Source organism: Artemia sp. Qi Xiang Cuo, chromosome 10, assembly GCF_049724085.1.
Source record: "Artemia sp. Qi Xiang Cuo chromosome 10, ASM4972408v1, whole genome shotgun sequence".
Taxonomy (NCBI): domain Eukaryota; kingdom Metazoa; phylum Arthropoda; class Branchiopoda; order Anostraca; family Artemiidae; genus Artemia; species Artemia sp. Qi Xiang Cuo.
The window spans coordinates 72,863,235-72,878,059 of record NC_142803.1 but is presented as its reverse complement, the minus strand read 5'-3'; the positions used below and the strand labels follow the sequence as shown (position 1 = coordinate 72,878,059).

At 35.3% G+C, this 14,825-nt stretch overlaps 1 protein-coding gene across 1 annotated transcript in view; it reads right to left on the bottom strand.

Annotated features, from left to right (window-relative positions):
• The window catches only part of LOC148948142 (secretin receptor-like), a 374,147-nt gene that overhangs the window by 78,748 nt on the left and 280,574 nt on the right, over positions 1-14,825 (bottom strand). Inside the window, exons 8-9 of the mRNA XM_089096116.1 lie at positions 7,535-7,691; positions 1,053-1,183 (exon numbers count right to left, since the gene is read on the bottom strand). Coding sequence (XP_088952242.1) covers positions 1,053-1,183; positions 7,535-7,691 — 288 coding nt within the window. The remainder of the gene's footprint in view (positions 1-1,052; positions 1,184-7,534; positions 7,692-14,825) is intronic.

The following is a 14,825-nucleotide window of genomic DNA, read 5'->3' as shown; positions in this document are numbered from 1 at the left end:
AAAGAAAAGAAAATTTACGTCCATAATATATAAGAAAAGCAAAAAGGAAAAAAAATCCCATAGAGTTTAAATTTGACAAAAAATAAAACAAAACAGAAAGAGAAACGATAATAATAATATAAATAAAAAAAAAAGCAGTAAGGATCATCATAGTGTCCAGAAAGCAAATACTATTTAGCAATATAGGTATCAGAGTAATCAGGATTCAGTGTAGTATTTGGAGTACTTCGAGCAATATAGAGTCTCAATATACAATAATAAAGAGCCAAAGATTAAAATTGATTCAAACATAGCCGTTAGCTTTTATATCTGCAAGATACTTCTTGCATTCATGAAAGGCTGCAAGATTTTACTTGCAGACGATGTTCTGCTGCTCAACTTCCTGCGACAACTGCTAGATTTCGCATATTTAGTGGTAAGGGTGGGGTTGTCTTTCTTAGACATAGATCTTAATTCACAGATCTTAATTCTAGATCTTAAATCAAAGATCTTAATTCTAAAACTTAATTCACATTTTTAAGATCTAGCGATTTAATTTGCATCACGGTGCATGGTTTTACACCGTTTTTCAATGCCAAAAACTATTTACCATAAACAAAAAGGGTCTATTGCAATCACAAGGCAAGTTATTATTTTTGAAGGAGGATAGAGCAATTATCTGGATTGTGGAGTGAATTATCTGGAGGGGCGTTCTGGCTGTTGACGAATACTTCATGGATGCAGCAAAAGAAGTCGGATAATACATCTTTATAATGGAGCTAAAAAGTCGAACTGTCATATCTGGAGTTAGGTAGAACAACTTACCACAACAGAAAGAATTCAAATTGGCCATCCAGGAATTCAAAAAACATAACGGTTCGAATTAGATGTTCAACAGTAAATATTTTCCGACATTTTTTTTAGAGAGAAAGAAAGGGGGAAAGATGAAATTTTTTTAGGGAGCCTCCTTTCAGATGTACCTGGTTGGTTCATGCCCTGGGAGTAGGCTATTCATCTTTATAACTGAGCTGAACAGCCACATTGTCATATTTGAGGGAGGTGGGACAACTTACCACGACAGATAAAGCCGTTGGTCCTCTAATAATCCAAAAGATGTAAGGGTTTGAATTAGTCGTCCAACAGTAAATATCTTCCAATAGCCAGCGACAAGTTGCCCATGACCCAACAAAGATTGCTGGCAAACCTAGAAGAAACAATAAAAGAAGTTGGAGGTTCAATGGCTTAGAATTTAATTGGAGAAATATTTAATTACTGTTGTAATTAAAAACAAACTACATCTAATTATATTGTATAAGTATAATTATATTGTAATTATATTCTATAAGTAATTGTTTAAGTAATTATATTGTATAAGTATAAGGTGTCCACTTTACCAAGGGAAAAACCTGATTCACTTTACCAAATTCACTTTACCAAGGGAAAAACCTGTCAGCTCACTGTAACTTAAGTATTCTGAATGGGAATAAAGTCGATGTAAGAACATTATTTGAAAAAAAAATCGAAGTCAGGCCATTTTCATCCAGTCTTATTTCAGTACAGTTTTTTGATAATCAATATTTTAAATAAAGCATTACGAAATATCAACTTACGGTGAAATATTGCATGATAATATGGAATATTAGATTCTTTCATAATGATTTTAGTAGCCTTTTATTTTTGTATTCTATAGTATGTAAAGCGTTATAGTATTTATGTAAACAACATATGTATAGTGTTTGGGATGCGCTTCTGGCAAGTATCAAGGCGGCTGAATTTCTGCATCGAATAAATAATAAATTGGAAATGTACTTCTTTAGAGATGAGGAGAAGGAACTGTATTATTTTTTTAGTTTTGTTGTTGTTCTGGACAAGAGACTGATCTCTGATTCTTTGTTATTTTTATGGGTTTAGGCATTTACCCCCCTGGAAAACACCCCCGCAAATTCCCCCCCCCCCATTGAAAATAGCCCCTCTCGAAAAATTTCACCACGTGGAAAACACCCCCCCCCCCCCGAGGCTTGTTGATCTCCAATCACTTTCAACTTCTAAGAAATGTACTAGAACTCTTAATTTCTGATCGAATTAGCATCCTTCGAAGTTTCTACGACCATGAGGCCGAGGTAGGGGTTAGGAAGGGACAGTCCCACTCCTATACGGAATAAATTCTGCTCATTTTGGGGTAAAATGTTACTCTTTACTTTCATAATAATAGCGTAGACCAGAAAATTCCCAGAAATCAAGAGGAAATAAAATCAATTTCACATTTTCGATGCGTTTTTTAAAAAATTTTCTTTTTACAGACTTTCTTGGGGAGGGGTGGTATTTTCCTTGGGTGGGGGGTATGCACAAGCTCCCTATGTTTAAGGATGAAGTACTCTTATATTTGACCTTGTCTCTGATTTTTGAGTTTAATACTCTGATTTTTCTTTGATTTTGAGTTTGTTGCTTTTTCTTCCGAGTTATTTAGTTGAATTTATGGATGTTAGTTTTTGCAGTTTTCCGTAATCAGAGATATCCTTTTTGCTTGGACGCCTTTTTTATTTGCTTAAAACAATTTCAATTTAATTCAGCATTTTATATTATTTATTCTGATCGGCTATGGCAGGGGCCGGCAGCCTGCAGCTTTTGAGCCGCATACGGCTCTCTCGTCCTCAAAGGGCAGCCTTTAAGAAACTCTTCATCTATCTGACTATGCACAATCCCCAATCAAGATTATGCACAAAAAGAAAAAAAAAACACTTAGACTTCTCTTTACGAACCTGTCAACATGAATAACTGGAAATTAGAGGCTCTCCCCACGACTCAGATCGACATTTTCACCCCGAAGTATTGAAGTTTTTTTATCGGTTTATTTCCAACAAAATTTGGTGTGCAATCAGCGAGCACCATTGCTGCTTTATTCCTGCATACACCGCACCTCATCGTGCTATCAACTACTTATGACAAAATTCGCACATGTATTTTGACAAAAAAAAAAAAAAAGCGAAAAGAGCTCGAGGATAATGAGACAATGAGTGCAGTAAGACAGTTTATTTTCTATTAATCAAACATTAGCAAATGCTAACTATAAGTTGCCAATACACAAAATTTTTTTACATTCCGAAGGTTGTTGACCTATTAAATGAAGATCTTAGTGATCAGAAGATATTTTTCAAATCTGAAGAGAGAGAGAGAGAGAGAGAGAGAGAGAGAGAGAGAGAGAGAGAGAGAGAGAGAGAGAGAGAGAGAGAGAGAGAGAGAGAGAGAGAGGAGAGAGAGAGAGAGAGAGAGAGAGAGAAAGAGAGGTCAGAGAGGTGAGAGAGGTAGGAGAGAGAGAGAGAAAGAGAGAGAGAGCGAGAGAGAGAGTGAGGTGAGAGAGATAGAAAGAGAGAGAGAGAGAGAGGGACTTGAAAGGAGAGAGAGGGTTGGGAGAGGGTAGGAGAGAGAGGAGGGTTGGTAGAAGGTGAGAGAGAGAAAGAGAGAAAGAAAGACTTTAATGAGACCTTGAGGAAAATTTGATATTTGAGACGTGACTTTGACGAGATATTTTAAGTAAAAGCATGAGTTCCAAAGTAAAAAAATACATACATTTTCATGGATAATATTTTACACCCTAACTGGCTATTGAATGGATTTTTTACAGTTGTAAAAAGAAGTCTGCATGGCTAACAGTCTTACACCCAAATATAGTTATTTGGCTCTTCGAAGTAAAAAAGATGTCGATCACTGGGCTAAGACATTTTTCAGACACTCGGTATATAATTGATCTCACTTATGCCTATAATAGCATTTGAATTCCTGATTCCAATTAGAATTTGGTTATTTTTGTTTCCCATGGAAAACTGATACAGCCATTTGTCCTCTAAGTTGGAATGTTACAATATTGTTTGATGTTGCTGAATTGTTGTTTTCCTAGACGACCGAATGTTGTTTAAGTCGAGACAAAGAAAAATAGAGAGATGAATATCCAAGACTTCTGCATTAAAAGTGTGCTTTAATTCCATTCGTTTATTTTAGTGACGCATTATTACATTAGCCAGTCCAATTATTTTGATTTTCCTTATTTAAACATTATTTTATACGAATTATATTCAAATTATTTATTTGTCATAATTTACATTGACTCCACCCTCAAATGTGATAACATTTGAAGCATTACGCAAGTAAGTAAATTGCACATATTTTCTAATCATTTTACCACATACAGGCATGTATGCAAGTTTTTTTTTCAAGCCTCGACACTCATGAACTTTCCAGTTTTTCCCATTTCTACCATATTTACTGTCTGTCTTACAAGAAATTTACAGTGAACCCCACTCTCAAACGTGGTACCATTTAAAGCATTACACATATAAATGAGGCATGAACGTTTTATTTCTCGTATACCAGCACATTAAACAGGGGCACTCTTTCGAACCTAGACCCTCAAAAATAGTCCTTATTTATCTTTTCTTCCATATTTTCCATTTTAATCACCCGTTTTATGGGTGACGTCATGACGAATCATGTCATGACGAATGACGTCATGAATAATCATGACGAATAAACGACTTACGTTAAGAAGATACTGTACATTAAGGGATCACCCTTTCTTCTCCATTTTTAGTTTTTTAGTGTGTGCGTCCAAACTATTTAGAATTGAATGGGCAGTGTTGCCATAGCAGGTAGAGTTTTAATAAAAAATTGGAAAAAATTACCGAAAACTGAAAGACGATGCCTACTTTCTCGAAAATTTCACAAAAAATTTAATGTTTTCAAAAAAACATAATGTTTTCATAAAAAATTAACTTTTCATGTTTTTTGCCGGAGATAGAGATATTGAGATTTAATAAAACTTACATCATTAGAAAGTGTGATTTTTTTTCAATTAAAAGGAGCAGAATTTTAAAGTTCAGGAAAGGGCCATCCCTAGAAATATTTTAGCATACCTACTTGGAAAAAGTTAAAAATCAGCTCAAGGAAATGTCATTTGAGTAATTTGATAGCTTAGGGTGTTCCGTCTTGTGCTACCCTCATTGATTGAAAAACCTTGACGACACATGAGATGTATTATTTATGACGTTTGTACATTCAATAAACGGCTCTTGGCTAAACATTTGGTAAGAAGTTATATGTTTCTTTATTTTAAACTAGTCTCTCCTTAGCTTTTCGAACTGTTGACACATTTAAGGTCCCCTAAAAATTTTTACCAAAATTAACTTGGAAATTCCCATGGTTCTTGTAAATTTTACTAATGAGCCATTTGTCTTTGAGACGATCAGTCGACATTGAGACTCACGAAATTATTTCAAGGTATCAAATGGCCTTAGACGAAGATTTCCTGCTCAGACTTCAAAACATAAATTATCATTTCAAATTTTATTGAAAAGTGCATAATAAGTCACAAACTAAAATCCATAATCTTTGTTTCTTTTTTTTAGAAAGAAATAGGGAAACATCAATGCGTAAAAAGGGCAAAATTTCCTCTGTCAAAACGGGGTGGATACCATAGTTATATATTTAGCGCTTTTGTAGAAACTTTTCAGTTAAGTCAGTATATTTTAAGCATACGGTTTATTTAGTATATTTTATATAGACAATATATTATACTAGTATATATTATATATTTTAAACATATAAGCTTTATTTTTGAATGATATTATTTTCAGATGTCAGGATGTACAACCAGCAGAAAATACTGTGGACATGGAAATTTGTCGTATCCCTCTATCGATCATGGTTTAAATGCTGTGGTGTGTTTTGTGCGTCACTGAAAATTCGAAGGCACTTGAAACATCAAGTTTCAAGTGCCGCAAATTATGAATGTGAAGTGGCAATTTTTAATTTGAGTCTTTGAAATTTTCAGTGAAGCAAAATCTATACGATAAGAAAACTAACATGAAGGGTTGTGAGTTGGCAATATTTCTAAAGAGCCAGTCCTGTTCTTTATATGTTCAAATTCCCCCTAATAACCATTACAACAAATATAGAGATTTTTAACTATTTTTATTTCAGCTCTTCTGCATGGATTAACGAAGTGTAAAGCTTAAGGATAAAATACTGTAATTAATATTTCACCCCTTCCCGCTGTGCGATCGAGCTGAAATTTTGCTTATGACTTCGATTTACAATGAAAATGTGTTACAATTGCCAATACCCTCCGCCGCCCCTCCGCCTTCTCAAACCTTCCGCCTCCTCTAATTGTCCCTGCATCAACATTTTGCATCATCTTTTCCCCACCTATAGTCCTCATTTCTTATAATGCAAGTAAACTTCAATCCAGGCTCAACCAAACATTCAGATACAGCATTTTGGCCTTGTCTTGGAGGGGAGGAAGGGGGGCAATGGTGGAAAATATTTCTGGGTAGGAGGAACCAAGAGCACAGAAATTCCTATTTGTAAAATTGAAAGAAAACTTTCTCATTTTAAAATGCAATTTAATGAACTTCTGATCAGTTGAAGGGAATAGCCCAGTGTTTCTCAAAATCTTAGAATTCTTTTCCGACCCCAGTACTGCTAAGGACTGCAACAAACAGGGAGGCATACCGAAAAAATTGTAAGTCTTTAGTGAAGCCATTAGAGGAGAAGCCCCAAATTGGCCAACCCGGCCGGACGGGAGTTACGTAAATAAAAAGAATATAAAGGCTAGACGAGATATTTAATTCATAAAAGTGGGTAGGTAGCTGTGTGAACGGATTGCATTTTGCCATGGCCTACATCATCTTATTATCAGTGGATTTTCATTAATAGGTCCTGATGCATTTTCACTATTCTTAGATCTCTGTGATTAGGAAAAATTACAATATATTTAAGTACGTGACAGTTTGTTCCTATTATTATTTATTTGACAATATTACAAAAAAAAAGTCAAATCATATTTTATCATTTAGTTATTGAATAAAACTAGTTCTTAGAATAATTTAATTACCGTGTGCTAGGTGGTGGTAGTGCATTATGACAGTATAAAATAGTGTAAAACAAAATTCAAGAACCCTCTGATTTAATATTTATTTTTCTACCAGGCTAGTTGTAACATTTTGAAATTTACGATCCCCCGTGGCCCGAGGCACCCCAGGGTACACAAATTGAGAAACACTAACATAGCTAAATTCACTCTCCCCCTTGACGACATAATATAACCTTACTAAAAATAACTTTTTCAGGGGTCAACTCAACCAAGGATTAAACAAGCCATAGGCTTGTTAAAACAAAGTTATAGCATAGCATATATTAAAAACGTAACCTAACCTAGGTACCTCCCCCCCTAAACCCTAAAAACAATCGTTTAAATATTGTAAACTCGGTAAGAAAACCCTCGCTTTGCAATCAATTTAGATAGCAAATACCCGTTTGACGGGTCTCCATGTCTGGTTTGATTGTGCAGTCTATAGCGCTGTGCAGCATATAATGCACCGGTACCAAAATACCTACTCCTGCTCCAAAATTGTCGTATGTATTCAACATCGACTCTGGAGCTACAGTAAAAACCACTGATTCCACAGTCCTTTTGAGAAACAATGACATAGTCAAATTCACTCTTCCCCTTGACGACATTCCATAATATAACTTTACTAAAAATAACTTTTTCAGGGCTCACCCCAACCAAGGACGACGTACGTAGAGATGGCGCTGCTATCGGTAAAGAGTGCTAGAAATATCAAATTATGAAGATATAATCCTTCCATTAATATCCAAGAATAATTTGCCATGATGAAATATTGCCACAGGCTTGTTACCAGCTTGCACGACCATATCTGACAAAATAAAGTTTATAGTTAGTCAAAGAAGATAAACTATTAAATATTTAAACAAAAGAAAGATTGGCAGAATTACCTATTACTATACAACACAGAGGATCGTATATGTCAGCGCTTCATGAACGGAGCTGCAATTTTTCAGAAAGGAGCCAAGGGTTTTTGCGCAGGGTGGGGAGGGGTATTACGATAAGAGTCCTCTCTAATATGGCCATTATTTGCTAACGAATAACATAATAAAATATGTTTCAGATTCTGCCAACCTGGGTGAAAACTAACGGCAGCAACGATGGTTAAAAGAAAATTATAATATAGAAGGAAAAACATGGTCAGAACTTGGTATGCAGACTCACGTCTAAGGATCTTTAGTAAGGACCCCACACTAAGGACTTGGTATATAGCCTCAGGTCTAAGGAGCTTTAGTAAGGACCTCACACTAAGGAATTGGTATACAGCCTCACCCCTAAGGACCTTCAGTAAGGACCCCATGCAAAGGACTTGGTATGCAGCCTCACGCCTAATGACTTTCAGTAAAAAAAAAACCACTAAGAGCCTCAGTAAGAAGTAAAAATAAGTAAAACCAATTATAGCATTTCGGCATTAGGTAGACCCGAAAATAACAAAATAAATAAGAAAGTTCTGTACTGAAAAAAAAATTCTAATTTTAGAACTACAATAAGAGTCCTCACCATAGGCCTAAAGCATTATGCAATTTCATTAATGCAATTTCATGCCGAATGGTGTATCTTACGGGTTGAAAGTTGCTATATTATTTGTTATGTGGGCTCGTCTTCAAAACTTTCGTGTCATTAAGTGGAATATATGGGAAGAGCATAGACCCTTAAATCAACTCACGGTTCAGCAGAGGCGGATCCAGGATTTTTTTTAGAAGGGGGGGGGCGCAAAATAGGTTGATCCGAACAAAATTTTTTTAGGGGGGGGCAAAATAGGTTGATCCCATAAACTTGCGTTAGGAGCAAGTTTAATTAACGGAAACTTGAGTTAATTAAGTAAATCAAACTACTTAAGACAACGCTAGGGGGAGGGTGCACCCCCCTCTCCCCCCTGGATCCGCCACTGCGGTTCAGAAATACAAAACTTCACAAAAGGAATTTAAATAGAGTTAATTCTTAGGCCCAAAAGGGTGTATCTGGGCCAGGGGGAAATATCTGACTTTCGGAGTATCTGACTTCCTAGAAAATTTGTCAAAAAAACACAAATTTAAGGAGTATATCACATTTACGAAACATTTGGAGTGGGCAGGTCCTTCAGGCTAATCCCCTAGTCAAACCCCAAAATCTACACCACAATGTGGTAATATTTTCTATTATATTTCTTTTATTATTATTTTATTATATATTCTATTTCTGGAAATTCAAACTTCCCTGCAAACTATAAACAGTTATAAACTCCTAGCAGTGGCACATCCAAAATTTCTATCGGAGTTAGAATAATTGCTTTTTGAATTATTTTAAATTAGTTTTGAATTAGAATTTGAATTATTGACGTGGTGGAAGTGATGGCTCTTAAGATGGCTCGTGCCTCTTAAGAAAGACTTATGAGCCATGGCTAATTTGAGAAAAACCAATACAGATAGTCTCTGTGAGAGCTAAAGCTGGCCTAACTTTTTCAGAGCTGTGTAAAAATAATTAATTTTAATTGGTGATGGTAGTCTATTATCCATCTTAGGACAGAACTAAGGTATCAAACAGTTCGTGGTAACGAACTGTAAGTAAGGAGCAACCCGGCTCAATGGTAACTAAAACTCTAAAAAAAACGAATTTTGATACCATCAAAAAGATACATCAAAAAGAATCAGATTTTAATGCTGATTTTAAATATATAAGTTTCTTCAAGTTTAGTCTCACCTATCAAAAGTTATGTTAGAAAATCTGAGAAAATTTCAGTAACCTGAGAAAAATTGGCTGATTTTAGAAAAAAGGCGGTAAGACCCCCTAAAAGTTATAGAGCCTTAATGAAAATCACGCCATCATATTCAGCGTATCAGAGAACCCTACTGTAGAGGTTTCAAGCAAATATCTAAAAAAATGAGGAATTTTGTATTTTTTACCAGAAGAAAGATCACGGATGCGTGTTTATTTGTTTTTTTTGTTTTGTTTTTTTTTTCTTCTCAGGGGTGATCGTATCGACCTAGTGGTCCTAGAATATCGTGAGAGGGCTCATTGAAACGGAAATTAAAAGTTCTAGTGCCCTTTTTAATTGACCCAAAAAATGGAGGGCAACTAGGCCCCCTCCCACGCTCATTTTTATCCCAAGGTCACCCGATCAAAATTTTGAGATAGCCATTTTATTCAGCATGGCCGAAAATAAGATAACTATGTCTATTAGGGTGACTTAATCCCCCAAAGTCCCTGGGGAGAGGGCTGAAAGTTATGAACTTTACCCAATGTTAACATATAGTATTGGTTATTGGGAAGTAGGCCTATTCAGACGTTTTCAGGGGGGATTTTTTCTGGTAGGTGGGGAGGGTGGGCGGGTTGGGGGTCATGGGAGGATCTTTCCACGAAGGAAGTTTTCATGGGGGAAGGAACATTGCTATGAAGGGGGTGCCAGATTTCCCAGTATTATTAAAGAAAAAAATCAGAAATTAAATATAAAAAAAACAAGTTTTTCAACTGAAAGTAAGGAGCAACATCAAAACTTAAAACGAACTGAAAATATTACGTATATGATTGGGTTCACCTCTTGGTCAATACCTTGCTCTTTAACCCAAAGATTTTTTAGTACTTTCATAAGAGCTATTTATTCTAATTAACGGCCTTTGTGATTAAGGGGTCATTTTTAAAGAATTAGAACAAAATTCGAACTTTAGCTTAAAGAGCAAGGTATTGACTAGGGGGCGAAACCCACAATATAAGTATTAAAAATCTATGTATATAGAAGTTCGTTACGTTGGTTAATTCTTAAGTTACGCATATTTATTACTAATAAAAACGTTCGTAAATAAAATTAAACAAGTTTCGAGAAAGCCATTTACCCAAATAAAAGTAAAATTAATATACAAATCTTGTTTTAATTATTCATGTACGGTGAGCCAAAATCAAAACTTGCATTAATTCAAAAACGTTCAAAAATTAAATAAAAAGACAAGATTTTTTAACTGAAAGTAAGAAACGACATTAAAACTTAAAACAAACAGGAATTAGTCCGTATATGAAAGGGGCTGTCCCCTCCTCAACGCCTTGTTCTTTACGCTAAAGTTAGACTCTATCTCACAACGCTGTTTTTAAACAATAAAAACTTTAGCGTAAAGAGCGAAGCGTTGAGGAGGGGACAGCCCCTTTCATATACGGAATAATTTCTTTTCGTTTTAAGTTTTAACGTCGTTCCTTACTTTCAGTTAAAAAAAACTTTTTTTTGTTATTTAATCAATAATTTGACCAAGATATACCACTATTACTTGTAGTTACTACTAAAAATATGAAGTGAGAAGCAGAAAAAATAAATTTTATGACAAGGTAGCGCAACTGAGCAATATATTGTAGAATCTATTGTAGGAGAATTGTTATGGGCATGCCATCAGATCATATAATGATTTGAATTAAAACGACCTAATTCTAAATATACATCTAATTCCAAATCTAAATTCAGAACCAAATAAAGCAGTGGCGTGTTTGAAATGATTTTTACAGCTCAATACCGCAGTAGGCTATACTAGAATGTGTAAATGTTAAATCTTAGAAAAGAAGAAAGAAAAGCAATATATCTAGTTTCTACTGAAGCTGAAATTATACGTGAATGTCATGAAACCAAATATTTGCTCACGAGAAAGCCACTCTCTTGACGTAAAATGTTCAAGGATTTATTCATTTTTGTGAGGGAGCAAAGATGCATTTTGCTTCAGCAAATTTGATTTCGGTAAATTCAGCAAAATTGATTTTACTTATTTTTATATAAAACTGGTTTATCTCTAAAGGTAAACATTATTTTTTTTTGGAAGAACGGAAGAGAGAAAGAATGGGAGAGGGAGAGAGAGAGAGAGAGAGAGAGAGAGAGAGAGAGAGAGAGAGAGAGAGAGAGACACAGAGAGAGAGAGAGAGAGAGATAGAGAGAGAGAGAGAGAGAGAGAGAGAGAGTAAGAGATAAAATATTTAACGACACGTGATTGGGGCTGCTGTTTCATTGTTTCAACTTGTCTCATCTATTTCTTTCAAGCTCATATTAGGCTGATAATGGCGTTGGCTGATATTTAGATTAGCTGGCCTTGAAATGGCTTCTAATTGGATCAAACCTATGGGAGTCCAGTATTTGCTATCACCTTCTGACGTAACATGTACAAGGATTTATTTATTTTTGCGAGGGAACAAAGAAACATTTTGCTTCCGTAAATATGATTTCATTAGATTCAGTAAAGTTTTCAGTAAATTAGATTTTTTTCTATTGTAAGGGAAAAACAATATATTTCTATTTAGTGTGTTGGTCTTTTATTTGTGTCTATTGCTCTATATTATTCATTTGTTGCTCTATCTTTTATTCCTTATAGTTGGTTTTAGATCTTTCTATTCTTTTATTTTTGTCCTTTATCTTCAAGTTTCATTGGTTAATCGTCAGTAATTTCTTACTTTTCCTACTATATATTTTTCATTTGAATATTTAGGTTAGAGTTTTTTAATAGATGAAATTCTGAGAGCAAAGTAGAATTTGAGAAGAGAAAAGACTTTACGGCGAAGGAACATTGCAATTTTTTTCGAAAAGATGAAGGAGCAGTTGCAAAAGCAATGAAAAGATGAAAAGGCATTTGGGAACAAATTTTTAAGTATGCTTTTTATTATTTTAAAATTGTTTTGGCTTATACTAGGAAACTTAGAAACACGAAGTTGGTACTTTTTCAAAATACACAAAAAAAACACATACAAGAAATCAAGGAGTTACACTTGTGCCTCTTTAAAGAGGCGACCCACCACAATGTTAAGCGATTTTTGGTCCTAGCGGTTGCAGAGAGACGGCGGTGATCGCATTTTGTAGCCTAAGCTCAAACTAAGAAATATGCAAAATTTCACCCCTCCGAATCTATCTTCATGGGGGAAAGTGGGCCGGAAGTTTCGACCCTCCCACCACAGCCCCCCTTTAACGTTGTCCGATCGGGCTGAAATTGACAGGATAAGCTTTTCTAGGGCCTGGAAGCTTATCCTCGAAATTTCAGCTCAATCCAATCACTCCTTCCCTGTTTTACAAAAACCAAATATAGCTACTTAATGTTCATCAAGTTATTTTTTTTATCAGCCACGCCTACAGGCCACAGTTGGCAACGGATCCAGGTGAATGAGGACTTATTCGAAGCGGAATTCGACCTGTTAGGGCCTTTTGATATTTTCAGACCGAAAAAATTATCCCCCCAATTTTCATTTACGAAAAACCTCGTTTTTCCATAAGAGCCCATGTTAATTTTTGAAATTCCTAAACGCATAGTATTTCAATATTAAATTAGATCAAAATAGTCCTCTTAACCTGACAAGCACAACTGTAACCTTCCAAAAGTTCTATCTATTTCCCAGAAGTTTTTTTGTCGAAAAACGAAAATCTTATTTTTTATTTGCTTGCGTCGAAAATAGATTGCATAGACTAAAAATAATTTAAAAACAGTCTGTGATAGTACAGTTGTCACTATTCCTGTCTGTCATGTGGAAGACCCGGTTTCGATTCCCCGTCAGAGTAAATTTTTTATATATTGAATTTAAAGTAGTATCTCTTAAATTTAAAGTTTAAAAAAGAAACTCAGTTTCTTTTTTAAATCCTATCTATTAAATCCTTCGGCTCATCAGGTGTCTCCAGAAGAATATCACATTCGGCCTTCAGCTTACAGGTAAGTCTCCACTGCTTTGATAACATGCCGTATACCCGTATGCTCGAAGAAAAGTTGAAAAAAGAAAATCTTACTGTGCATTTGATTTGAGTATTCAGGAATTAAAAGCCTTAACACAAGAATCTTCAAAAGCGGGGGATTTGGGGGGGGGTAGGGGCGGCAGCCCCCCAACTTTAACTCCTGACACGATCAGCTAACAGTTTTTTCAAGCAATAATAAGTAATAAACTGTACAAAAACGTGCAGAAACTATTTGAAAAAAACCACGTTTGTTAAAGAGTTAAAGAGGCTGAGTCACAAGTTCGAACCTTAAAACGTACAGGGATTAGGAGGTACAGTTGGGGGGCTGCCGCCCCCCCAAACCCATCGCTTTTGCAGCTTCTTTTGTTAAGATTTTATTTTGGTGGTCTACCGCCCCCCTCAACCCCCGCTTTTTCCCTTGCAAAGAAATGCTTTGCAACACGAACGAAGTCTGCTTGAATTTTTTATCGTAAGAACATCCTATTGCATCTCTTTGATTAGAAACAGTACTGAGCCTGTTTGCTGGATTTTTTACAGGAGATTTTTCCCTAACCGATAACAAGCTATAATGTGATGAACTTAACAATTTTGAACAGAAAAAACAGGGAACAGAAGAAGGGCTCAGAATAAACAAGCAGTTTAGGTTCAGGGGTTCGGGTTCATCTATTTTTCCATCATACATAATTACACTGAATACATAACTATACCTGGCACAGAGACAAGTTTTTAGTTATAACTGTAACAGACTGAGTCGTCATTGCCAAATTCTCTGAAGATTTAAAAAAAACCATTGAAACAGTTTCATTCGTGTTGGTACGACCAACTGATTGCAGGCTACAGGACTTGAAAAAACTTAACAAAAAAGACTGCAAAAGCCGGGGGTTTGGGGGGCGGCGTCCCCCCAACTGTACCTTCTAATCTCTGCACGTTTTAAGGTTGGAACTTGTGACTCAGCCTCTTTAACTCTTTAGAAAACGTAGTTTTTTTTTAAATAATATTAAAAAAAGGTTTTCGAGAAGTTTTTTTTAAAGGAAAGGAGATTTGCAAATGAGCACAAGCACAAGTGCACATTGCAAATAGCACAAGTGAGAAGTAATTAGAGGTCTATTTATACATTTCTTGCCAATTTAAAATTTCTTTGGCTCATACATAGCCTAGGCAACCTATAAACGGTATGGTGCTGCTTTTTCAAAACACACAACACAAAAATAAGCAACAAATTCAAGAAATATTAGCAAAACTCCTTAATTTAAGAAAAGAGAAAGCAAATTTATAAAACTAACCATAACA